This window comes from Triticum aestivum, chromosome 3A, assembly GCF_018294505.1.
Source record: "Triticum aestivum cultivar Chinese Spring chromosome 3A, IWGSC CS RefSeq v2.1, whole genome shotgun sequence".
In the NCBI taxonomy this organism is placed as follows: Eukaryota; Viridiplantae; Streptophyta; class Magnoliopsida; order Poales; family Poaceae; genus Triticum; species Triticum aestivum.
The window spans coordinates 657,607,504-657,635,118 of record NC_057800.1 but is presented as its reverse complement, the minus strand read 5'-3'; the positions used below and the strand labels follow the sequence as shown (position 1 = coordinate 657,635,118).

At 45.4% G+C, this 27,615-nt stretch overlaps 1 protein-coding gene across 1 annotated transcript; it reads left to right on the top strand.

Annotated features, from left to right (window-relative positions):
• The first annotated feature begins 5,095 nt into the window (after positions 1 to 5,095).
• On the top strand, positions 5,096 to 5,965 carry LOC123058979 (uncharacterized). The gene is made up of 2 exons (XM_044481645.1): positions 5,096 to 5,239; positions 5,332 to 5,965. The coding sequence occupies exon 2, from the start codon at positions 5,373 to 5,375 to the stop codon at positions 5,754 to 5,756; it is 384 nt and encodes a 127-aa protein (XP_044337580.1). The 5' UTR covers positions 5,096 to 5,239; positions 5,332 to 5,372; the 3' UTR covers positions 5,757 to 5,965.
• Positions 5,966 to 27,615: the final 21,650 nt, after the last annotated feature.

The window sequence follows — 27,615 nt, the reverse complement described above, 5'->3', positions numbered from 1 at the left end:
GTTTTGAGGTTTATTTGGATTTGCATATCTGCTCTAGCCGAGCTAAACATATCCATGCCGGCACCGGCAGTAGAAAGGACAACTTCTTGGGCTTAGTATGTTGACTGTTGGTGTTTACAGAATTACAGTCGGTCCATATTATTCAGTTTGATTCACTTTGCCCAGCTTATAGTTCGTATTGTACTAAATATTTGTAGGGTTTAATTCGTGGTAATCTGAACTTGATATCTTTTGCCATGGTGTCAGCACTCAACTGGAATCTGAATTTTGGTTCTACTAGCAAAAGAGCCCGTGCGTTGCAATGGGAGATTTTTTTTTCATAATCTTCAATGGCCATGGCCACATTTTGTTGTATCATCGAAATACACTATCACTCTCAATTTCATGAAATCATGATCATTTTTTAAAACTCGTGCACATATTTGAAATCATGAACATTTTTAAAATTTGTGAACACTTTTTCAAATTTTTGAACATTTTCTAAAATTAAAAATATTTTTTGAATTCATGAACATTTTATACTATTTGCAAACAGTTTTTAAAATTGTGAACATATTTTATTTTATTTTTTATTTTATGTGCAAATGGACGAACAAATGATGGATGAAAATCTGGTAATAAGGGACGTATAAAAAAAGAGAGTAAGAAACATTCGTGTCTTTAATAAAAAAGAAAGTACTAATTAAGGGTGCAACATAAAAATAATTTTAAAAATAATTAACATGGAAGATAACATTATATTTAGAATCTACAAAATTTTCTGGGCGATTTTCATATCTAGCATGCTAAATTTGAAGTTGGGGTTTGAAAGATATAAATATTTAAAAAATACTTGAATCTGCAAAAAAAGAATTAAAAGAGAATTTTTTTGACCGTATTGTACCTTGTAGACCATCTGTTAAGTGACACTTGGCGAAATAGCTCTATACTACGCCAACTGAAATTCGCGAAAAAAAACTATAAAAATGAGGATGACCGGGTTTCGAACCCAGGTCTCCTGGATGGTGGAGAAACACCCAGGCCAGTAGGCCGGTTTGTTGGCTTGTGTTGTGTAAGGGCGTTTCCTTAGATGAACCAAGAGCTATCGGTGACGAGTTAAGAAATAAAAAACGAATCGTTTTCCCACTTATGGATGGCATTGAAGGGTAATTTTTAATAACTTGAAGGGTAATTTTAATGACGGACGACCAAAAGCGATAGTCGCTTTATTAGTAGGTAAAGAAAATTGGTTCTAAAGAACAATGATATAACCGAACGTTGTTTTTGTTAGAAATAACTACTGAGATTATTCAACTGTTAATCAGATTGTATCTAATATGCATGAACAATTTGATCTGATGCGGAAATTAGGAGCAATAGATTGATTATACCTCCGTTTGGTGATGCCATCTCGGGTCTAGAGAGGACGAAGAACTCGACAACGTCTCCGGCAACTCGCCGGAGTAATGGAAAGTCTTCACGTCAATGAGCCGTGCTCTCCTGATTGGAAAAAGAGTGATTTTCAGAGTAGACGATGGCTAATGCGATGGACTGATGCGTATGTGCAAGTCTGCTCCTTATATAATGCGTTGGCTTTGACCGTGAGACCTTAACCATATTAGCGTTAATTCAGCCCCCCAATCACGGGCCCGATTTGTTAATTGCCATTTAATTGGTATTAATCCCGAAATTGATTAATGGGCCCATATTAACTTGTGGTAATTAACATTTTGACCATTTGATCACATTATAATCGCAACATTCTCCCACTTGATCGAATGGTTAACCATCATTAGTGCATATCTCGACAAAATACCATACCAAGGTAATGTATTCATAGTAATCGAATAGTTATTACTAGAACCCCATTATCTATAGCACAATACTCCATCTTGACACGGATAATTATTCATGGTTGGGAGTTTGTATGTGCATGCAGGCATACTCCCTACTTATGGTCCTAGTAGTTTGTTTCTTTATTAATCATCATGTGCACTTGTTTAGCGAAACAAACTTTCTTATTGTCCAGATCAAAATTTAAGATCTCATTTATATAATTATCCCGACAATTAGAGGCCTTGAGTTATACTTATGCTAGCAATATTAGTGGTAAGCCTTTAGTTAGGGGATCAGCTATCATGCACTTAGTACATATATGCTGAATTTTAGTATTTGGTCTTGGACAATATAGTTCACAACATGATACTCACTTAATTGTTGCTGCTAGTGAACTAATGCGCGGATTACTTATCGCACAAAAATATTAGTTATGTAGTGTACCAGTATAAGTCCAGGTAAAATTTTTAAGCCACGAGGCTTGCCTGGTTGTATCACAACATATCTAAAATTCAAAATTGCATTGTTGTCAACTTAGATAGTAGGCTTAGTAGTGGAAAACTAATTTTATACGATACCATAAAGTACATAACGTGATGTACTAGCTCCCACTCATCTTAGCGTAAATGCAACTCCCTTCTTATTTCCTCTATGAACCCAACAACTTTAGTTTTCCATTGCCCTTTTGTATATAGCTCCCACTGGTGCAAACATTCTATAAAGATTAAGAGTGTTTGACAGTGGTGAACAACATTGGGTAACAATATTGAAAACGTTGTTCTTCTAGAACATGGGCTGATGCAAATAATTAGGGACGAAGGTAATAAAAGAGTAATATAACCAATAGGGAATGGAACACATTTTGGCGTATTAATTCCAAATCCTAAGTACCATAAAGAACTCATTTATTAGTTTTCTTTACTTATTTCCTTTAATATAACCAATAGTGTGGCCTAAATCAGGTAAGGCAAGTAGATGAAGGTGTCTCTTAATGAGAGTGTTTAATTCTCCCCTTCGAAATATGGCTTAGATAATAGTGTCATCATTTCGATGAGCACTCATAATACGCATCAAGGATTCACAAGAGATAACACAACCAGAACCATCATGACAACTCTTAATAACACAATATTTGTTCGCAAAATAACAAATCCATCATATCATAGAGAAACAAAATAAGGTCCCTCATGCTAGGAACATAAGAGTATTATTACGACGGAGGATGAACAATCACCAATACTCAAGGAGAAATACTAATCCTTGTTCATCAGTCTCCTTGCCACTTGGAAATCTAAGGCTTTGATCCATCTTTTTTAGTGTCCTCACGGAATGGAATCCCTGAAATGAGTTCGAAATGTGCAAGTGGCACTTGAGTCAACTCATCTTTATTTAGGGGAAAATAAATAAATTATTTCAAAACTTAGGAAATTGATTCATTACCCTTCTTAGCAAGCCATGCCTTAAAGCCATCACATTCTTTCATGACATGCCCATCTTCCTTGCAGAAATGACACTTAGGACCCTTAGGCTATGTAGCGATGTCCTTGGTGCCAGAGTTCCCTAGCTTGCTTGCATCAATATTAGAGAAGTTCATCTTCTTCTTAGGTTTCCCATCACCCTGAGACTTTCTTTTCCCTAAGTTTATGGAAGTAAGATGAGCATAATCTATCCTTTCAACCTTAAGCCGCTCTTCTTCTTGAACGCACATAGATGTGAGCTCACTCATGGTCCACTTCTCCTTCTGAGTATTATAATTAATTTTGAAGGGACCATACTCCATAGGGAGAGAAGTCATAATGAAGTGAACCAGAAAGCCCTCAGAAATCTCCATGTCCATGCCCTTTAATTTTGCGGCCATATTATTCATAGTCATGATATGTTCTCTCACGCCGCTTTTACCATCATACTTAGTGGTGAGCATTTTCATGATCAACGTACTAGCGTAGACTTTTGTTGAGCCTTTAAATTGCTCCTCCACCGACGCTAGATAAGTCTTAGCACATTCAGAATCAGGGATTGCTCCCCTAATCCCAAGAGTAATTGTGATTTTCATGATCATGATAGACAAGCGATTGGAGCGCTCCCACTTCTCCTTATTAGCCTCATAAACCTTAGTTCTCTAGGCAAGGTTTTCATCATCAAAGGACAAAGGAACTGGAGCTTTTTCCCTAAGTGCATAATCAAGGTCCATGACACCAAGGTTAATCAAAATCTGCTCCTTCCAGGTAAGAAAGTTAGTCCCATTGAGGTGCTCAATTGAGTTCAGGAGCCCGGAAATAACTGATGGGTTCAAAGCTGAATCAAACATAAATAACATGGATATCAAAAATACGAATTATGAAAATATCCATATATAAGGAAACTTAATGCATGATATTAATCCTACGTTGGTCTGATTAATAACATGTCAAATTTAATAGATCCTTATTCGCAACACCGTTGGGCAGTAACGAAAAGGAACAAAATGAAATATCTTTATTGGGAAATTAATTCTAGAAATCATGATCATAATCAACTTTTGTTAGAATATAATCATGTGTCATACAAATTAATTATTGTGATTATCCCAAGATATGTAGTAGCCTTAGATAAAAGGTCGGAAAATAATCATGTCCACATACAACGTTGGTCAGTATGTAGCCATGCAGTACTAAATTAATCATCACAATTATTGTGAGAATATACAGCAGTGTTAAACCAAAATTTCTCGTTGGTTCCATTCTAATTCAACACTGATGCTCATAAATAATTTCTGAATGCACACACTAAAAACAATCAACCGTGCAATTTAATCAGCATATTTAATTATAACAAAAGAATAAACATTGGCTGGTTAAATGGCAGCGTAACTTGTGCAGCGGAGGAGACGTCAGTGTAGCCCATGAAAATCATGCACCGCTGCCTAACTAAAGCAGTAGCAATTAACTAATGACCAGCAGCAAACAGAACTAATTCATGTGCAACCTATCAAAAGTACAGCAGTGCACATGCTAAGGAAGTAATTGTATGAAGCAGCATCCAGGAGGGGGGAAAGTATTCATAAAATATACTGAATCATACAAATAACTAAACACCCACCTACTGTTTCATAAGTAATAAACATAATTCAAAAAGGCTCTGCACTAAATGAGTTGCGCATACTAGTACAGGGTTACTGGGCTATACTAGTCAACTTTGTCATTTCGCTGCCTACTGCCATCGCCAAGTCGTTAACAGAAATTATGCCCCGTGCGGCCCAGTTATATGCAAAGCCCATGACATACGCATAATACTGTTACGCAAACGTTTGTTCTTTGCAGGTTGCCCACTGGCCAAGTCAAAGGCTTGTCACTTGGCACTGTTATCTCCCTGGGTTCCTTACCTGTGTTTGCTGGAGGCATATGGTACTACCTCAAAACGAATCCAGAGGGGCCACTGCCAGTTGGTATGAAATGGATCTGCCTTATCAATTTAGATCTCCTGCCTCGTTTAATTGTTACTTAGCCCACAAGCCTTTTGCCTGGTTTGCAACTGCAGCTCAGAAGCCCACCGCCGAGGAGGACCCGGAGGAGAGAGCCATGAAGAAGAGGTTCGAGGAGTGGATGGTGGTGCACAAACGCAGATACAAGAACGAGGAGAAGGCACGGCGCTACGAGCTGTTCAAGGGGTGTGTCAAGCGGGTGAACGAGCTCAATGCCGCGTCACGGCCGGGTGAAGCCCGGTACAAGCCATACCGATATGCTGACTTTACCAAGGAAGAGAGGAGCAAAGTACACGGAATCGTGGTCGAACCATCTATGTTCGACGAGTGGAACGAGGAGAAGAGGCGCAAAACACAAGGGGGTCATGACGGCGGCGCCGACGAGGACGACTGGGAAGAACAGATGCGCCTGATACAAAGGGGTCTTCGCACTGCGGCCCTTAATGGCAAGGCACAACGCAAAGCACAGCAGTCGTCCTGAGTGGTGAATTAGTATCTATATTAGCTTCCATCAGTGTGTTATATCAATATATTCCCTCAATTCCAAAATATAGTACGCCCGCATTTCCTGAGGTCTAATTTTGACTATAAATTTAACCAACGAGACCGACTGCGGCGGGAGAAAAAATTGTATAATTGAGAACTTGTTTCGAATACGAATTCACTGATATAACTTTTGCTCCCGCCGCAATCGGTCTTGTTAGTTAAATTTACGGTCAAAGTTGAAACACGAGGATAGAAGAAGCACTACATTATGGAATGGAGGGAGTATATAGATGCCCCTGGGATTGATGAGTTTATGCCAGTGTCTGTTGCTACTTATGCCTGGAACCTTGCAGTGTTGAACTTTAATTGGAATTTCCCCTGTACCGCTGTACGTGCTCTTATCTTAGTATTATAAAACATATTCCCTCCATTCCAAAATATAGTGCATCCGTGCTTTTTGAGGTCCAACTTTGACCATAAATTTAACCAACGAGACTAATTGCGGCGGAAGAAAAAATTATATAATTGAAAACTTCTTTTGAATACGAATTCACTGATATAATTTTTGCTCCCGCCGCAATCGGTCTTGGTAGTTAAATTTACGGTCAAAGTTGGAGCATGTGGATAGAGGAAGCACTACATTGTGGAATGGAGGGAGTAATTATGGAGTTGAACACTTGGAACCCTTCCTTGTTGATTTTGCATGGCGCATGTTATAGTATGTTTGAGCAAGTAGCTCCGGGTGCTTCACTGAATGAGTCGAATGACTAGTTTGGCTGGCAGTTGCGAAGATGGCATCGTCCTCCCATGTTGATTATGCCCATATTATCTGCATTCAGAACTAGTGCTTCGCACTTGCTCTCTCGAAACATATGGTCTTTTTTTTACACTAGTAGAAAAAGGGTCTTCTGTTCCGGTTGGTAAGAGCCTTTTGTCCCGGTTTTTGAACCGGGACTAAAGGGTTGTTATTAATGCCCTGGCCTTTTAATTCCGGTTCAAACAGAAACTGGGACAGATGGGTCTTCATGTGGCCGGTGCGCTGAGGCCATGCAGGAGGGGCCTTTGGTCCCGGTTGGTGACACCAACCGAGACCAATAGGCATCCACGCGTCAGCATTTCAGGGGTTGAGGGTTTTTTTTGTCTTTGGTCCCGATTGATGGCACCAACCGCCATCAACCGGAACCAATAGGCATCTACGCGTCAGCATTTCAGGGGCTAAGGTTTTTATTTTATTTTTTGAAGGGGGGGGGGGGTTGGGAGATAATTTAGGTGTTTCATATATTGTGTTAGCTAGCTAATTAATAAAGAGAAGTGTCATCTCATATGTCCGTGCTTGGTCGACGCTACGTACTATATACGTATAGAGAGGACTAGACACGCTAGCTAGCTAGTAAGCAAACGAAGGAAACAGAAGATTGTCATGAACATATATGCATACAGAGAGAAGTGGTATCGACCACCTCTTCTTCTCCGAGAGATTAGTCGAACAACAAGTTCTCGTATATCTATCTGACACTACCGGCTACATATATACAATAATTATCTCTTACAATATAATCTCCTAATTATATACGAACACAGGATTCACATAGTATTCTCCGTCTTCAGCGATCACGTGGTCAAGGAAGAATGCCGCCAATACCTCTTGAATTGTTCGCATACGAGCTGGTGCTAGGAGTTCATCCCGCATCCGAAAGATCTAATTTGAATAAATGAAACTCAACACAAATGATGATAATAAAATAAAATTGTGAATATTATTGCTTACGCACTTCATATTGTTCATCAGAATACCCTCATTTATAGGTCGTGTAGCGGATGGACTCACAAACGTAGTATCCACAATAATCATTCCCTTGTTCCTGCCACAACCACTTTACAAGAAATAGAGGTCAATCAAACTAGCGCTTGAATCACTAGGAGATGCGCGGAACATGTTACTATAGTACTTACTTTCGGGTGTCTAAATTGCAGCTTCTTCGGCAGTCCCGGAGCTTTTTTGATGAATTTTCTCCAAACCCTACCAGACAAAGAAAACAATTACTTGATATATCAGGAAATGAACAAAGTTGCTGATATGGTGGATAATGATCGATTTAACTTACTTCTCGAGCATTTGAGTCATGTCCGCATAGTCCTGGGGATCTTTTCGTCTCGAGTCTAAGACGGTTACTAGTCCCTGCTCAAGCTTAATCTCTAGGAGAATATAGTGAAAATTGCACACGCATGCATAACTCATCAATTACATTACTATAACCTGGACTAATAAGGGAAACCGAATATGTACAAGACATTAACACTCACTTGAAGTTGTAAGGAAAGAGTATTATATCTTTGTTTTCATTTATTACCAACGATCGTAGCAAGTTGGCCTCGGTATCGTCGGCACGATATTTAACCTCAGTTGCATCTACGAGATTTGTGTTAATGAACCCAATATCACCGATTTGTCTTCTCTTCAATTCGGCGATCTTCAATCTGCATAATATAGTGAGGATAATTATAAATACATGCAATGAAAGAGTTGACCTATATAGAGAGACTTAATGACAGGAGTAGTACTACTTACAGACAGTAGCAAGTGACCGTTGCTTTATCGAGGGCCTTTTGATTGAAAAACTGGAAGAACTCCTCAAATGGAACATTCAACAGTTCAATTCCAACGGGGTCATGCTCATCTCTAACTCTCAGCGGCAAAGTATTCCTCCCCCCAGACTCTCTGCAGGTTTTCATGTACCAATCATGGAATCTTCGCATCGTCGTTGTTAGAGATCTTTCATCTTTGACGAGAGGCTTCCCGTACTCGTATCTGTGTTCCTCCACCTCCAAGAACTCATAATGTACATTGTCAGGCATGTAATCTCCAAGATTGCTATAACCGGGCACCATCCTTGGATCATTAGTAGGCACCTTGAGCGGGGGGCACGATTGGTTCGCTTGTTCGCCGAGCTGGGGAATTTTTTTCCCAGCTCATCATTCTTTTAGCCTTTGATCACTGACAGTACTTCCCGACCGCTCCGCTTCGACAAATGACTTTTCAATAATGCGCTCATAGTTGCCTTTCGGCGGAGACTTTGCTGGTTTTTTCAGGGTAGCCAGAGTGCGCTTCGCTTTCACCGGATCTACCTTCTCCTCCGGAGGTGGATGTTTCTTTGCTTTCACCCCTTCAAAGAAGTTCCTCACTTCGGCTCGCGCGATGTCGGCGTTCTCCTCCGGGGTCCTCTCGTATGGTAACTTCTCTGGAGTCTTCAGAGAAGGACCGAATCTGTATTGCCTCCTGCCTCTGGCTGTACTACTAGACGCCGACAGAGCAGACGGAGCGGCTGCGGCTGTCTTCTTTCCTTGCTTACGAGGAGGAGGAGAAGGACTACGACGCGCCGGAGCAGCCGAAGCGGCGGCGGGTCTCTTACGCCCTTGCTGACGAGGCGGAGAAGGAGGAGGTTGGCTGCTCGGGCGCGCCGGCGCAGGCGGAGAAGGAGGCGGAGTGCCGCCACGCGCCGGAGAAGGAGGCCGAGTGCCCTGATCGTCACTCGCCAGAGGAGGAGGCAGTGGAGGAGGCAGAGTGCCCTGACTCACCGGAGGAGGAGGAGGAGGCGGAGGCGTCCATTCGGAAGGTTGAAGAGCTCCTTCCACCATAGGCATGGAGTCTTCAGAGCAGAACCCAACCGAGTCTCCCCTTCACCGGTAGGGTGGTCAAGCTGGAGGTCCTCAAATCCCTCCGTTATTTCATCCACCATCACCCTAGCATATCCTTCTGGAATCGGCCGGCAGTGAAAAGTTGCGCCGGGTTCAGTAGGAAAAACAAAGCCAACAGCCGCCTTGACCTTCAAATTCATCCATTGCGTCATAAGGTGGCAATTTTGAGACTCCATGATAGCATCCACGGGATAGCTGGCAGGAGCCGTCAAGACATGCTCCGGCTGAAGCAGCTCGGTGGAAGCCACGCTGCTTCTCCGCTGAGATGGCGGGGTAGCTTCGGGGGAAGCTTCGGCAGTTCGTTTGCTGTGATTTGCTTCTCCTCTATCGCTTGCACCCTTGCGTGTAGCGCCTGCATTTGGGTCTGCTGCATTTTTTTCCTCCTCTCCTCGCATTTGTAACCGCTTGCGTCCGGAAAACCAGCCTTCCACGGAACGGAGCCTGGCGTGCCTCGTGTCTATCCAGGGTGCTCAGGATTCCCGAGGGTCATTGTGAGCTCGTCGTTCTCTCTGTCTGAAACGAACGTCCCTTGCTGCGCTACATCGATATAGTGCTTTAGCTTCTTGACTGGTATGTTCATTTGCTCGTCCATCCAAACGCATTTCCCTGATACAGGGTCCACGGTTCCGCCAGCCCCGAAGAACCAAGTCCGGCAACGGTCTGGCCAGTTCATTGTCTCTGGTTCGATCCCTTTATCAAGCAGATCATTCTCAGCCTTGCACTACTAGGAGAAAGGCTACTAGCAGCGCGGGTAAAATGGCTACTAGCAGCGCGGGTACTCGCGCTACTAGTATCGAGCTATAGCTAATAGATAGTAGTAGCACGGGCAGACCATCGCTACTACTAACTTTGTTAGTAGTAGCGTGTGTGACACCCGCTACTGCTATTACAGAACCGTGCTACTACTAACGAAGTAGTAGTAGCGTGCTTATAATACCAGCGCTACTAGTATCCTAAATACTAGTAGCGCTCAATTTGCTCCCACGCTACTACTAACTATTTAGGATTAAAAAAATCAACCAATTCCATTTTATGCATACAATTCTGAGAAACAATAGTGATGGAAAAATGTCACTATCACACAGTTGCCATATTCTTTATTCCTGATTCTACTATCACACAGTTGCCATATCTGCTACCACACAATTTCTCTTTCTACATGTCCTCACTCCAATAGTAAGAAAAATGAAAAGGAAAAATAGAGCTAATCTGCCATTGAAATGTCCTTATTCCTGAGTAATATTCAATGGAACGGTGCAATTGCACTACAGTCTCATGGATTCACTCTGCCGCTTCAACATCTCATTATCCTACAGCGATAGAAATGAGCATCAGCAAGGCATATAGATATAATGAATAAATGGAGAGGAAGCATAATCTCAGACAATACAGGATAAAAGGACTAAGATTCTAATACAATGCGAATATGCACTGTAAGTACACATATATTTCAGTTACAAAAAGATATTCAGTTAAAAAGTGACAAATAACTGAATGAAACTCAGACTATATATTTCCGTTACAAAAAATATTTCAGCTTGGGAATGCAGTGTATAAATCAAACTAAATAGATAACACTACCAAAGCTTAAATTTTAAATGTGCAGTTTAAGTACGAGCACCTACCAACTGAATATAGCTAGCTAGCATAAATGTCAATTGGCGCATGATTTTTCTTAGTGCATTTGCACTAGGAAACTAGTCCTAACATATCAATATTTTGATCAGCATTATCCTACAGACCCTGTGTAGCAGAGTTGATGATCTTATTATCCTACAGACCCATCACTCAAGTGCATAACTAACAGTAGTAACTGAAAGGGCATTCCCTACTTTATGTTTTGGATGATGATGATAACCCTTTGTGGTATAAACGTGTGCTATATGTTTCAGGTTCTCGATGCTTAGGCTTACATCGGATTGCTATTACCTCTCGAAGGAAAAGATCGAAGACGTGTCCTCTACGTTTTTATTTTCTTTGGTCGTAGAGTACCCGTACTATCAAGAGGGAATCCTCATTAGGAAGATCTGGGGGAATCAGTTCACGTACACTTTTCTCACTCTCTCTTTGCCTTCCTCAGGTGTGTGTGTGAGAGAGAGAGTTTTCCTTGCCTCTTCCCCTCTTTCCTGCTCACTGTTTCTGCCCAGCAGTTGTACCGCTCTCTGGAGCGGTTGTACCGCTGGGTCTTGTCGCTCACCAGCTTTTGCTCGAGCGGTTGTACCGCTGCCTCCGGACGGTGGTACCGCCACCATGCTCTGCAACAGCTAGGGCGGTGGTTCCGTCCATGTACCGCTCAAGTACCGCTCTCGCCTCTGGTTTGATGCTGTTCTTGGGCCGTAGTGGCCCGGTTGGTCCGGTCGTTCCACGATGACCGGTACCACCGGTGGTCCGAGCAGTTCTTCCGCTCAGAACTTAGCCGCCCAAGAGCTCAAGGCCATGCGGTTGTTCCGGCCAGGCACCACCCAAGTACCGGTCAAGCTCCTGTTTTGATGTGGTGGTTGTGCGGTAGCCAGACGGTTAGTCCAGTTATATTTCTTAGCCGGTACTACCTCCCGCCTGTCCGGTTGTACCGCTTGGTAGGGTTCTGCTGTTACACCGTGAGTCCAGGTTGTACCGGGACGAGGACCGGTTGTACCGCTGTAGTGCAAAAACGCAGTAACTGTTGGAATTGTGGGGAGACTACTTAAGGGGGCTTCTCCCACCTACCACTCCCACCTTTGACCTCTCTCACTCCACCATTGATGCCCTTCAAGCTCTCTTGCCCGATCTCTCTCTCTAGGGATTGAAGGAGGAGACCTAGATCTACACTTCCACCAAAGGATATTTGGTCCCCCCATACTTTCTTGTGTGGATTTTGTTACTCTTGGGTGTTTGAGCACCCTAGACGGTTGAGGTCACCTCAGAGCCATATTCCATTGTGGTGAAGCTTCGTGGTTTTGTTGGGAGCCTCCAATTAAGTTGTGGAGTGAGCCCCAACCTTGTTTGTAAAGGTTCGGTAGCCGCCTTCAAGGGCACCAATAGTGGAATCACGGCATCTCGCATTGTGTGAGGGCGTGAGGAGAATTACGGTGGCCCTAGTGGCTTCTTGGGGAGCATTGTGCCTCCACACCGCTCCAACGGAGACGTACTTCCTCTCAAAGGGAAGGAACTTCGGCAACACATCCTCGTTTCCACCGTCTCCACTCTTGGTTATCTCGTGCCTTTATTTAAGCAAGCTTACTTGTTTCATTTCTCTTGCTTGCTTGTGTACCTATCCTCGTTGCATCATATAGGTTGCTCACCTAGTTGCATTTCTAGACAACCTATTTTGATGCAAAGTTTAACTTGTTAAAGAAAAGCTAAAAATTGTTAGTTGCCTATTAACCCCCCCTCTAGTCAACCATATCGATCCTTTCAATTGGTATCAGAGCCTCGTCTCTTTATTAAGGACTTTACCGTCCAAAGAGTATGGTTGATACCGTAGACGGTGTGGAGGAACACTCCGGTGTGAATCCGATCTCGTCTACGGGAGATGGGGGAACTTCGGTCTCTCGTGAGGAGTTCAATATGGCCTTGGAGACATTGAAAACCTCCATGACGACTGAAGTCGAAAGCATGTTTACTAAATTTCTTGAGGGGCTTAAACTATCCACCGCATCGTTGAAAGTGGGTGATCCCGCCAACAAGGTGACGCATGCTATCCCCGACAAGGGGGAAGATAGTAGTGAAAAGGCTCCTTCTTCTAGTGGCAAGAATGGCACCAACATCTTTGCCCATGTGGAACCACCACTTGTTTATGGTGGACCGATTCCTTCCACTCATTTGAATCATGTCGGTCCTCCCCCTAAGATTGTGAAAAATGAGGATTTTGATTCTTGGGTTTACCACTTTAAAGGTCATTTAAATCATGTGAACACTAACCTTTGGAGAATCAATGAAGAAGGTTTCTATCCACATGATCCAAGCAACTTCACTCCTCGAGAAGCCGCGGACAATCAATTCAATGAGAATGCTCTCTTCATCATTCAAGATGCTATTCCACCCGAAGACCTACCTCATCTTCGTCCTTTCGCCTTGGCCAAAGATGCATGGCATTGTGTCGTGTCTCTCTACCGGGGAAGCGCAAGCATTCAACGCTCCAACTATGAAGTGGTACAAGATGAGGCCGATGAGTTTGCAATGAAGGAAGATGAAAAACCTCGTGAGCTCTATCGGAGAGTAACCAAACTCGCGGTCTCACTACGAGATCACGGGAGCAAGGACACGGATGACAATTGGATCAAGCACAAATTCCTCAAGGCAATGATGCCCTATCACAAGGCCATGTCCTCCGTCATTCATCAAAGACCGGACTTCCACACTTTGACCTCAAGCGAAGTGTTGGATGAGTTTGTGGCCATGAACATTTTGGACAAGACCGCCGACATTGCGGTGCTTCGTTCTCAACGGGCAAAGAAGCCTAACCTTGCATTGAAGGCCAAGCTCATAGTGGAAGACGAAGAAGAGGAAGAAGAGGAGAGCAACCCCGAAGATACGAAGTATGCATATCATGAACACATGGCACTTGCTTCAAGGCAATTTTGGAGCAAGAAAAACTCAAGGCCAAACTTTAGCAAAAACAACTCGAGTGGTACAAGGGGCAAGCAACGTGTAAGGACTTGCTACAATTGCGGCAACGTGAGTCATTTTGTTGCGGAATGCCCGTATGAGAAGAGGGAAGACAATGGTGGCAAACTCATCCGAAAGGACAAGGCCAAGTCGTTCCCCAACAAGAACAACTTCACCAAGAAGACTCATCCCAAGGCCTTGGTTGTGCAAGAAGAGTACAATGAGGACGATGACGATGATGAAGATGATGAGTCGGTTGCCATGGCCTCCGTTGCCATTGCAACAACGTCACGGGTGTCTCTCTTCGACTCACCCAACGAGAGCATCACCGCCAAGTGCCTCATGGCTAAAGCCACCAACAAGGTAACCTCCAACATCAAAACTACCATCATTAATCATCCTTCCCCAACGGATAGCATTAATGAATTTGAGGGAGCTAATGTGGAGGCTAACGAGTTTGAGGCCTTTATGGGCAAACTCAAGGGAAAATCCAAGAAGCACTTTATTGCTCTCTTGGAACAACTTGGTGAGGCCAATGACATTATCGAGGCTCACGAAGACACCATCTCTAAGATGGAAGGACATAGTCGCGACTATGCCGATGAGATTTCGGATCTTTCCAATGCTCTTGAGGAAGAGCGTGGTCTTCGTTTGGCTCTTGAGGAGTCACACAACGTAGATCATGCTACGTTAGAGAAAGATTATGATCATGCCCTCGTTGTTTCTCGTGTGCTAAATTCCGAGAAGGCCAAACTCGGGGTTGATCTTGCTAGACTCAAAGAGGAGTTTGATATACTTGACAAGGCCCACAAGGCCTTGAAGGGTATTCACGCTAGTATCAAGGAGTCTCATGATCAACTCCAAGTGAAGCTAACTAGGGAGAAAGCAACTTTTCCTCATATGGTTTTAATTGATAATGCAAATGCTACTAACCCGTGTTGTGAGCATATACATCTTGTTGAGGAAAATGCTAAGTTGAAGGAGCAACTTGAGAGAGGTCTTGCGACTTGCATACAAGGCAAGAAGAACCTCAACGATCTCTTGACCAACCAAAAGGGAGGTGTGGCCAAGGAAGGGGTTGGGTACGTCCCCGACTCCAAGAACAAGAAGAAGAATGACAAGACCAAACGGCCTCCTCCTCTCATGCAAACCTTTGTGAGGGAGGGAGAGAGTGCCCCCGAGGAGAAGAAGAAGAATAATGTCAAGAAGGGCAATGTCACCCCTCCCAACAAAGCCGGCGATTTTAATCCTTCTTATGTGTTATGCCGTGCTAGTGATGGGCATGTTTATGCCAAATTTGTGGTTCTCTTCATGAATACATTGAATGGTCTATTTGGGTTCCTAAGACCCTTGTTACTAATATCAAAGGACCCATTACAAAATGGGTACCTAAAACCAAGCATTGATATCTTGTAGGTGTTTGCTTCCGGTGGTGGATCATGGTTGCTTGATAGCGGAGCTACAAATCATATGACCTGAAGCAAGGACTTGGTGGTGGACGTGCAGAAGGTTCCATCTATGCCCACCAATGTCGAGTGGGGTGACGCCTCATCTTCTAAGGTATTGGGACTTGGCAAGGTGGTCATCTCTCATGATCTCACGATCGAGAAGGTCATGCTTGTTGAGTCCCTTGCATACAATTTACTTTCCGTTCGTCAACTTGCAATCATGGGCTTTGCCACTTTCTTTGATATCGATACCGTGGCCCTCTTGTGGAGCAAGACTCTTAAAGTAGCCTTTGTTGGGCATGTCGAGAACGGTCTATATGTGATTAACTTTTCGGAGCGACCCACTAAGACCGCGACATGCCTAATGGCTAAAGTTGATGTGGGATGGCTTTGGCATCGCCGTTTAGCCCATGTCAATATGAGATCTTTGCAAAGTCTCCTCAAGGGGGACCATGTCTGTGGACTAACGAATGTTAGTTTTGCTAAAGATCGTGCTTGTAGTGCCTGTATCGAAGGAAAGCTACATGAGAAGGCTCACCCTCCCACGACTATCATTTATTCAAAGAGGCCTTTGGAGCTCCTTCACATGGATCTCTTTGGGCCTCCATCCTTCGATAGTCTTGGAGGTAGGAAGTATTGCTTGGTGATTCTGGATGACTACTCAAGGTACACGTGGGTGTATTTCTTCAAGAGGAAGAGCGAGACCCAACAAACCATCATTGACTTTGCAAATGAAGCACAACGTCAACACAATGCAAAGATCTTGACAATAAGAAGTGACAACAGCACCGAGTTCAAGAACTACACCTTGGATGAATTTCTTAGTGATGAGGGAATCAAGCATCAATATTCCGCACCATACAACCCTCAACAAAATGGTGTTGCGGAAAGGAAGAACCGGACGTTGATGGATGCGGCAAGGACCATGATGGCGGAGTTCAAGTCTCCGTACAACTTTTGGGCCGAAGCCATCAACACCGCGTGTCATGCATGCAATCGGCTCTACCTCCGCAAGGGCTTGAACAAGACTCCATATGAGATACTCACCGGTAACAAGCCCAACCTCAAGTACTTCCGGGTGTTCGGGTGTAAGTGTTTCATTCTCAAGAAAGGTGTTCGGTTGTCTAAATTTGAGGCTAGAGCTCATGAGGGCATATTTGTTGGTTATGCTACAAACTCTCATGCTTACCGTGTCCTCAATAAATCCACGGGACTTATTGAGGAGACGTGTAACATGGAGTTTGATGAGAATAACGGCTCCCAAGTGGAGCAAAGTGGCACTTGTGATGTAGGTGATGAAATTCCTCCTCAAGCCATAAGAAGAATGGGTGTTGGTTTTATCCTACCCATTGAGGAACCCCTTGTGGCCGAAGGAGAAGGACAATGCTCCACTCAAGTGGAGCCATCACCAACCCAAGGCCCACACGCTTCCGAAGAACAAAGTGAAGGCCCTCAACCTCATGAACAAGACCAAGGGCAAGATCATACTCAAGACGGTGTTGACACACCAAGTGATGCCCAAGGTCAAGTTCTCTCCCCCGAGCAAGTTCAAGATCAAGAACAAGTTCATGACGGCGCTCAAGATGATCAAGTAACCGCTCCTCAACTCACCACCGAGGAGGAATTAGAGCGTCGTGCCGCCAAGATTGCATCCAAGCTCTCCACCAAGGATCATCTCATGACGAATGTGCTTGGAAGCTTAAGAAAAGGGGTAAGCACTCGTAGACAATTAGAAAATTATTGTGAGCATCACGCGTTTGTCTCTTGTGTGGAACCCCACAAGGTCTATGAGGCGCTAGAAGATCCGGATTGGCTCAATGCCATGCACGAAGAACTCAACAACTTCGAGCGCAACAAAGTGTGGAGATTGGTGCCAAGGCCAACGGGGAACCACAATGTCATTGGAACCAAGTGGATATTCAATAACAAGCAAGATGCCCATGGGATTATCATTCGCAACAAGGCTCGTTTGGTAGCACAAGGCTACTCCCAAGTCGAGGGTATCGACTACGGTGAAACCTTTGCTCCCGTTGCTCGTCTTGAATCCATTCACTTGTTAATTACATATGCTTCTCATCATAATTTTAAGTTACAACAAATGGATGTGAAGAGTGCTTTTCTTAATGGTCCCATTAATGAATTGGTTTACGTCAAGCAACCCCCCGGGTTCGAGGATCCCTACTTTCCCGATCATGTGTATCAACTCGATAAGGCGCTCTATGGTCTTAAACAAGCCCCACGTGCGTGGTATGACCACCTTACCGAGTTGTTACAAGACCGTGGTTTTGAAGTTGGGCTAATCGACCCCACTCTTTTTACTAAGAAGGTCAAAGGGGAGTTGTTTGTGTGCCAATTATATGTTGATGATATTATCTTTGGTTCTCCTAACAAAGCTTTCAATGAGGAATTTGCCGCTCTCATGACCTCAAAGTTCGAGATGTCCTCCATGGGAGAGTTGAAGTTCTTTCTAGGGTTCGAAGTGAAGCAAATAAGAGAAGGAACCTTCATCAATCAATCCAAATACACTCAAGACATGCTCAAGAGATTCAAGCTAAGTGACGTCAAGCCGGCTTCCACTCCAATGCCCACCAAGTGCCAACTTGACTTAGATCCCAATGGTAAAGTGGTGGATCAAAAGGTATATCATTCCATGATTGGATCCTTGCTTTACCTTTGTGCATCTAGACCGGACATCATGTTGAGTGTGGGAATTTGTGCACGGTTTCAAGCCGCACCTAAGGAAAGTCACTATGTGGCGGTCAAACGAATCTTTCGATATTTGGCTCATACCCCAAACTTTGGCCTATGGTACCCTAGAGGATCAAACTTTAAGCTTGTAGGGTACTCGGATTCCGATTGGGCGGGAGAAAAAGTGGATAGGAAGTCCACTTCTGGAGGGTGCCAATTCCTTGGTTGCTCTTTGGTAAGTTGGTCTTCCAAAAAGCAAAGTTGTGTGTCTCTCTCGCCCACTGAGGCGGAGTATGTTGCTGCCGGTAGTTGTTGTGCTCAACTCCTATGGATGAGGCAAACTTTAAAGGATTACGGTGTCACTTGTGACAAAGTTCCTCTTTGGTGTGACAATGAAAGTGCCATCAAGATCTCTCTCAATCCAGTACAACATTTCAAGACGAAGCATATTGAGATCCGGTATCACTTCATCCGGGATCACATTAGACGAGGAGAGATCGAGCTCAACTATGTCAACACTCATGACAACCTTGCAGATATTTTCACAAAGCCCTTAGATGAAGCAAGATTTCGCAAGTTAAGGCATGATCTAAATATCATTGATTCGAGCAATGTGGCTTGAACCCTTGCACACCCTACCACGCTCAACTTGTTGTCTAGTTTAGGTGTAGGCATGGACATAGGGGGAGTGTTGTTCTCTCAGTGAACTCTCCCTCCCCCCATTATGCATAAATTGATTGTGTCTTTCACATTAGCCATATCTGATGGTACTTGTGCTTCAAAGACGAGTTTTGGTCATGGACACAAGGATAATTCTTCGCAGTGCCATACCAATTGACTCAAACATAGGTGGCCTCGGCCACCGTCCTCTCTTCGGGGAGTTGGAGTTAGCCTTGCTGTTCTCGTGTTGTTTTCTCTCTTTCTCTCTTTGCTCTTTGTGTTAGGTTCTCCTAGGGTGTTGTTTCTCTCCTGTTTTTGTGCCCCTTCTTCCTCCCTTCGGATTGCACTCATTTGATCTTGGCTTGGGCTTAGGTGGTCGGGCGGTACAACCGGTACCACGAGCAGTTCTACCGCTGGTACCGGGTTGTGCCGTCCCAAGGGTTTCCGTTCAGTGCCTGGGCGGTTCCACCGCACAATCCCACGGTAACCCACGTCCGGTACTACCGGTTGTTGCCGAGCGGTACTACCGCTGCCTTCCAGGCACCAGAAGTACCGCCTCCATCCACCGGTCTGTACCAGACGAGCGGTACAACCGCTCCCCTAAGCGGTTCTACCGGGGCGTGCGTACGGGCCTATATATACTCGACGGGGCTGAAGGGTTGTCTTTTTCCCTTCGCCCTCGTTCCTCTTTTTCTTGCCCTAGCCACCGGCCATCTCTACCCCTGCCTCGGAGTGCGTCTCGCGCTTCGGATCCTTGGATCTCCATGGATTCTCTCCGTGGAGGCCTTCCGAACTCTTCCCATGGATGGTGTTAATGCCTCGTGTTCTTTGCCTCTAGATTTTTGTTTAGGGTTATTCCTTGCCTAGGGCTTTACCCATCTTTCCGCGTTTAGTGTTTGAGCTATGGCTTAGAAGAGTTCTTTGTTATCCTCCTGTCTTGTTTGCAGCACTTAGAATTCGGAATATTACTTGTGTGATTCGTATGCCTCGGTTAGATCTATCTTCCTTGGTAGTGCCACTGTCAGCGGTTCTACCGCCCCTACGGGCGGTACAACCGCTGGAGCGGTACTACCGGCGGAAGATCCGGTACAACCGGAGTATATCAACCACTAAGCACTGTTCTATCTTCTCTGTTGTTGCAACTTGTTCCTTTTCTGCTAGTGGGTGCAATCCTCTCATCCTTGTTGGGTTTTGTGTGTGTTCTTTTCGTGTGTGTGTTCAGGTGGCTCTAGTTCTCGCTCTGCTCCTTGCAAGACCAAGAAGAGGGCACGAAGGACCTTGCGCCCAGTTGTGTCAGATGATGAAGAAGTTGTGATTCCCACCAAGCCTACTCGCCGTGAAAAGTCTACAGCTGCTAAGCAACGTGTGGTCATGCCGTTGCATCGTTGGAAAGCCAAGGATTGGGAAGCCTACCGCTCAAAGAATCCGTATGAGGTTCCCATTGCTCCCCGTTGGACCACTGTTCAGTTCCGGAATGAGATGCAAGTGCGGATTGTTCATGAACTCTTTGAGCACAACAAGAATAGATATGCCAAGCAGTGGACGATTGATTTTGATCATTGGAGGAACAACATGGAGTATTTTGGTGAGGCGTTAGCTCTCTGCGAGGAGTTTGATCTTGTCAAGATCATGTCAGTCAACTGTGACTTTGATGTTCAACTCATCCATCAGTTCTATGCCATGGTTCATTTTGGGGAAGATGATGCGCGCACTCTCACCTTCATGTGTCGCGATGAATTGTTTCACGTTCCCTGGAGGGCTTTCTGCAATGCTATTGGGTACGAGGATACCGGTCTGCAAGGAAGGGGTGGCATTCGCCCTCATGATTTTCCTGAGTCCATGCCTAAGGAGAAGCTTGCCCCTCTGTACATTCGGGGCCGTGGGATTATTGGAGAATCCAAGGATTTGGAGAAGGTCTATGACATCATGCACCGAGTGTTCCGCAATGTGCTCTTGCCCAAGGTGGACAATCAAGATGAAATTCATGGCTATCTGGTTGATTTGATGGTTGCCATGAAGACCATGGTGGGGACAGGGGCAACGTTTGATGTGTCAAATTGGTTGTGGCATGAGATGTACAACATGGTCATCTACCATAAAGTCCCAATCTATGCTCCGTTTGTCATGTGCTTTCTGAACTCTGTGTGGGTTGTTCGTCGTCCTGGAGAGCTCCTCACTTCTCCAGACAACCTCACTGTTCATGAGGTCAAGCTCCTTAAGAAGAAGAAGCATGCCCAGCCTCACTTCCCTGAACATGCTCCTGAGGATGTCTATGCTACTTCTGACGATGAGGACTTTGAGCTGGAGCCAGGGGCCAAGCCTTCGTGGGTGGCCAAACTTACTGCCAAGGTAAAGAAGACCTTTTGTCTCCAGGCTGACATCCAGAAGAAGATGTATGAGGCACATGTCAATGAGAAGCTCGCACGGCGTCGCCAAATTGCAATGATGAAGCACCTCAACATGCAGGTTCAGAGTGGCTCTGAGAAGAGCATCACCCCAGAGGAGCGTTGGATCTCTACCCATAGCACCTGGAATGATGATGAAGCCCCTCCCCAGCCATCATCCTCGTTTGCAGCAGCTGACAATGCCATGGAAGTATCTGATCACGATGACGATGATGACTCTGATGATGAAGATCCAGATGCGACTGAGGAGTCAGAGGAGGACGCCTGAGCTTTGGGTCGCTAGCTTCGCTCTTTTCCTTTTTGGTGTCTTGATGCCAAAGGGGGAGAGGGTTCTATAGGTCTCGGGGATTTGCTTGGGTTGTTTTCTCTTGTTCTCGTGTTTTTGTGTTTGTTTGTGGACTTGTTTCGTTCCGTGCTGTGTGTGAGACTTGCTAGACTTGCTACTCCGTTTATTCGTAGGTCTTTATCATTATTATTGCCTCTAAGTATTATATTGTCTATCCTTTTGAGCTCAGAGTGATGAGTCTATAAAATCTAGGGGGAGTCTAGTCCTGAAAGTGTGCCCATGCTTTCTAACAGCTAGTACTTGTTGGGGCACACATTCAGGGGGAGTTCCGTCTAAATTTCATTGACTTATCTCTTGCAAATCGTGTTGTTGTCATCATCCACCAAAAAGGGGGAGATTGAAAGGCCATTTCCCTACTTTATGTTTTGGATGATGATGACAACCCTTTGTGGTCTAAACGTGTGCTATATGTTTCAGGTTCTCGATGCTTAGGCTTACATCAGATTGCTATTACCTCTCAAAGGAAAAGATCGAAGACGTGTCCTCTACGTTTTTATTTTCTTTGGTCGTAGAGTACCCGTACTATCAAGAGGGAATCCTCATTAGGAAGCTCTGGGGGAATCAGTTCACGTACACTTTTCTCACCCTCTCTTTGCCTTCCTCAGGTGTGTGTGTGTGTGAGAGAGAGAGAGAGAGTTTTCCTTGCCTCTTCCCATCTTTCCTGCTCACTGTTTCTGCCTAGCGGTTGTACCGCTCTCTGGAGCGGTTGTACTGATGGGTCTTGTCGCTCACCAGCTTTTGCTCGAGCGGTTGTACCGCTGCCTCCGGGCGGTGGTACCGCCACCATGCTCTGCAACAGCTAGGGCGGTGGTTCCGTCCATGTATCGCTCAAGTACCGCTCTCGCCTCTGGTTTGATGCTGTTCTTGGGCCGTAGTGGCCCGGTTGGTCCGGTCGTTCCACGATGACCGGTACCACCGGTGGTCCGAGCGGTTCTTCCGCTCAGAACTTAGCCGCCTAAGAGCTCAAGGCCATGCGGTTGTTCCGGCCAGGCACCGCCCAAGTACCGGTCAAGCTCCTGTTTTGATGCGGTGGTTGTGCGGTAGCCAGGCGGTTAGTCTGGTTATCTTTCTTAGCCGGTACTACCGCCCGCCTGTCCGGTTGTACCGCTTGGTAGGGTTCTGCTGTTACACCGTGAGTCCCGGTTGTACCGGGACGAGGACCGGTTGTACCGCTGCAGTGCAAAAACGCAGTAACGGTTGGAATTGTGGGGAGACTACTTAAGGGGGCTTCTCCCACCTACCACTCCCACCTTTGACCTCTCTCACTCCACCATTGATGCCCTTCAAGCTCTCTTGCCCGATCTCTCTCTCTAGCCACTCAAACTTGTTGATTTGCTAGGGATTGAAGGAGGAGACCTAGATCTACACTTCCACCAAAGGATATTTGGTTCCCCCATACTTTCTTGTGTGGATTTTGTTACTCTTGGGTGTTTGAGCACCCTAGACGGTTGAGGTCACCTCGGAGCCATATTCCATTGTGGTGAAGCTTCGTGGTTTTGTTGGGAGCCTCCAATTAAGTTGTGGAGAGAGCCCCAACCTTGCTTGTAAAGGTTCGGTAGCCGCCTTCAAGGGCACCAATAGTGGAATCACTGCATCTCGCATTGTGTGAGGGCGTGAGGAGAATATGGTGGACCTAGTGGCTTCTTGGGGAGCATTGTGCCTCCACACCGCTCCAACGGAGACGTACTTCCTCTCAAAGGGAAGGAACTTCGGCAACACATCCTCGTCTCCACTGTCTCCACTCTTGGTTATCTCGTGCCTTTATTTAAGCAAGCTTACTTGTTTCATATCTCTTGCTTGCTTGTGTACTTATCCTCGTTGCATCATATAGGTTGCTCACCTAGTTGCATTTCTAGACAACCTATTTTGATGCAAAGTTTAACTTGTTAAAGAAAAGCTAAAAATTGTTAGTTGCCTATTCACCCCCCCTCTAGTCAACCATATCGATCCTTTCAGTAACCATCAACAGTACAGACGTATGTAATAACATTACTAACTCAAAGAAGATGCTAGGGGTTTGTTAAGAATGCTAAATATCTCTAAGTTACCAAAGCTAGTGAGAATGATCTCAAATTCGTAAACCCACTTCATTTATCTTGTTCCAACCAGGGCGGACTCTCTGCGTGCCGGCGCACAAAGGGGCCACTGGAAACGGATGAGCAGCTCATGCAGGAGAGCGCCATGGGCCCTCCCTCGCTCACTCGGTGGCCGTCTCTGTCCCTGCCATAACCACCAACTAGCATCAGTAGCAATCCATCAGACCGCGACCAAATACGAAATAGAACTGGGATCAACCTCTGGATCACCTGCAGAGTGCTCAGAACTGTTCCCTCCTTTACTTGAACCCAAATGCACCATCAATCATATTTCCAAGATCCATAAAAACAGAAGTAGGTCCGACTTATGAATCCATGGCAATCTAACTTATGATGTTCAATTTTCCATATCAAATGGATAAGTTCAGTCTTCGAACAAAAAAAGCATAAGTTTCAGAAGAATCGAATCTATATAGCATTAGTTACATACTAGGTTCTTTTGGTGTCATGCCATGCCTGAATAAAAGAAAATGTTTCTTTAACCCAAGAAATTGTCAGAATTTCCATGGCACGCGTCTACAGACTAGTTATGCGCTGGGGTGTTCTTCTCATGTCAGGAAATAGCATAATTGTGCAGTACGTTTTTTCTGAATCAAGATGTGATTGATCTCTGAATCAAGGTATACACAAATTGGCAATACTTTTGCTAGAAGAAACCAGTAAATTTAAGAGCATTAAGATCAGTACTTTTTTGCAGATTGGAAAGTACTCCCTCTGTAAAGAAATATAAGAGCATTTAGATCACTACTTCAGTGATCTAAACGCTCTTATATTTCTTTATGGAGGGAGTACTAATTTTTTATCTAATTTAAGCTAATTAACTCACATATTCACACTGCGGTAAGCATTCTAGTATCTGGGTTTACACTTCATACTAAAAATTATCTACCTTTCTTTGAACAACACCAAATTTTTCTACCTATGTCGAGAAATAGGTACAGATAGCGCCAAATTTATACAGAAACTTAAATTACCAAGAGCTGAACCAAACCCTGTGGCATTCACATGTATCACATCATTGTCTACTCTTTTCTACTAACATGCACATATTTAACTAATTCATTAGGAATGGCACATCATACTCTTCTCACGGCGCATTACACGGTTTTCTTGTAATAACCCTATTATCTGAGATAAACACCTAAGATCATACTATGTGCACTTGACATTACCTAAGCTCTCCTAGAATTGCATTCTCTATGTCTACATATGCTACAAACATTGCCAAATTTGTACTGAAACATTTTTCTGTGTGTGAATGCTGAAACTTAAATTACTGAGAGCCGAACCCAGCCATGTGTCACACCACTATCTACTCTTTTCTACTAGCAAGTGTAGCATGCACAGATTAAACAAGCTCATCCCACGCCACAAAACAAATACCCATCTCAAGGACAGAGCAGACTCACCATGAGCCATGGAGAACTTCAGAGCTTCAGGGATGCCCCTCTCCCCCATCGGCTGCGGCGGCTGCGGCACCGCGTCCAGCAGCGTCTGGGCCCTCGGCACGACCTGGAACTGGCCGTCCTGGCAGGCATCCTCCGGCGGCGACATGGACATGGTCGTCTTGTGCGGCGGCGTCAAGGTTGTCCACCTCATCATCCAACACATCGTACGTAGCCTTCTGGTTGCCATAGCCGTGGTCGGTCGAAGGTAGAAGAGGTTGGATCTGCAGCACGAAGCTGCTCCACTTGAGAGGAGATGGAGAAGAGATGTGGGCGGAAGGATGAGGAGGAAGGCATACCTTGGGCTATGACGAGGTCATGCAGCCCGTCGGAGATGCTGCTGGCGTCGACGGCCACCGCAGCAAGCTCCCGGTGTGCCGCGCCCCACCGAGAGAAGAGAAGGGGCGGATCCCGTTGCGACCGGGGAGGGTCCATGGAGCTGCAGGTGGGTGCGGGTGCGGATCCGGCGGCGTTGTCGCCCCAATCCCATCCCCATCCATGTGTGGGTGAGGGGCTAGGGTTTCGGGCGTGGTCGCCCCATCCATCCCATCCATGGGTGGGCGGCGTTGTCGCCCCATCCATGGGTGGGTGGGTGGATCTGTTGGCCCATCCATCCATGGAGGGAGAGGTGAGGTTGCCGGTGGGGGTCGGCGGTGGCGGGATTGTAGAGGAATCCGGGTGGTGGGGAGAGGACGGAGGAGCTCGAGTGGATCTGCAGCAAGGGACGGCAGAGGAGAGAAGGGGGAAGGGGTGGCCGGCGGTGGAGGGGATGTCGATCTACATCAGGGGGTGGGTGGTGTGGGAGTGGAGTGGGACGGTTGTTGGTGGGGTGGGTGGTGCGGGTGGAGTGACAAGCTTAGTACTACTAGCGTGGGGTGTTTCATCAGCGCTACAGCTATTCATTTGGTAGTAGCGCGTCTATGAAAAGGGCGCTACTACAATGCATAGTCTGGGGGCAACGCCCTGGCAATTGTAGTAGTAGCGCTCTTTTATCCTAGCGCGCTACTGCTATTTGGGTATTAGCAGCGTGGTCTCTTGCAGCGCGCTACTGCTAAGTAGCAGTAGCGATTGTTTTTAAACCGCGCTGCTGGTAATATTCTATGTATAAGGTTTTCCCTAGTAGTGTTGGCCCACTTAGGCCGGGCTTTGAGGTAGCCATCTGACCCCGTGCGATGGTGAAGCTTCTTCTTTGCAGCATTTTTCTTGTTTGTCGCCGACATCTTCTTACTCTTTTCCGATGTCTTGTAGGCCACAAATGCGGGCCAGTGATCTCTGATCTTCTCATATCTGCAGATGAATTCTGGTGTCTCTTCATTGTCGACAAACATTTTCAGCTCATTCTTCCACCTCCTGAATAGCTCTGCCATCTTCTTAAGAGCATGAGACTTGATTAATTGCTCTTTAACTGGCTTCTCCGGATCCTCCTCTGGCGGTAGGGTGAAATTTGCCTTCAGCTTAGTCCAAAGATCATCTTTCTGCATATCATTGACATAAGACACCTCAAGGTCTTAGTTCTTAGGCTTATACCATTGCTGGATGCTGATCGGGATCTTGTCCCTAACAAAAACCCCGCACTGAGCAGAAAATGCTTCCTTTGTCCGGATGGGTTCAATCGGCATGCCATCACACACGATTTCTATGATCTCAAACCTTTCATCCGAGCGCAACTTTTTCTTTGGGCCTCATCTCTTTACCGAAGTTGTGCTTGATCCGGAGGGCTAGAAAAAAAAAGAATTAGATGAGAGTTAATTAATATGTGTACATACCAAAACAATGAATGCATCAATTAGCTAGTCATCACAGGCTTAACTAATATATTTACCTGGCCGGACTCTGTTCGGTCACCGGAGCCGTCATCACGGGCTCCTTCTTGCACCAGCATTGGGTCACCGGAGCCATCATAATCATGTATTTCCTCCTCCATTCTTCGATCACCGTACCCTGCTTCTTCTTCACCCTGTTCTGCTTCCAGACCATCATTGTCGTTAAGATACGACATGACATCACCTCCGGCTAAGATTATGTCCCCCAACACCTGTTCTTGTTCCTCGTCTTGTCCGAACTCCATTGTTTCTGCAAATATTACAACATGGCAATTATTACACAAACATGACAGCATGTGGATATATTAGTGGCAAATGTAGACCTAGCTTATTCCGGGTTTGGGGTGGCCTCGGCAACGCTTCAAGGGTAGGGGCGCGGCGGGAGGGGGTAGGAGACCGACATTGTTTTTTTCTAGGGTTTGGGTGTCCTCAGAGTTTTGGTCGAGCGAGAGGGCCGGGGGGGTGCTCCCGTGGTATAAGTTATCACGGTCGAAGTTATCCGGGAGGGGGTTATATCGACAACGATGACATACATACATGGGAAAATAATGTTATTGGGGAGGGGGTAGGTCGAACCCCCCCTCGTGTTGAAGTTATCGGGACACGGGGTATATCGACCCCCCCTCGTGTTGAAGTTATCGGGAGGGGGTATATCGCCCC

Excerpts from the sequence above, each read along its gene's own strand:
- LOC123058979 (XM_044481645.1), top strand. The coding sequence starts at position 5,373 with ATGAAGAAGAGGTTCGAGGAGTGGATGGTGGTGCACAAACGCAGATAC.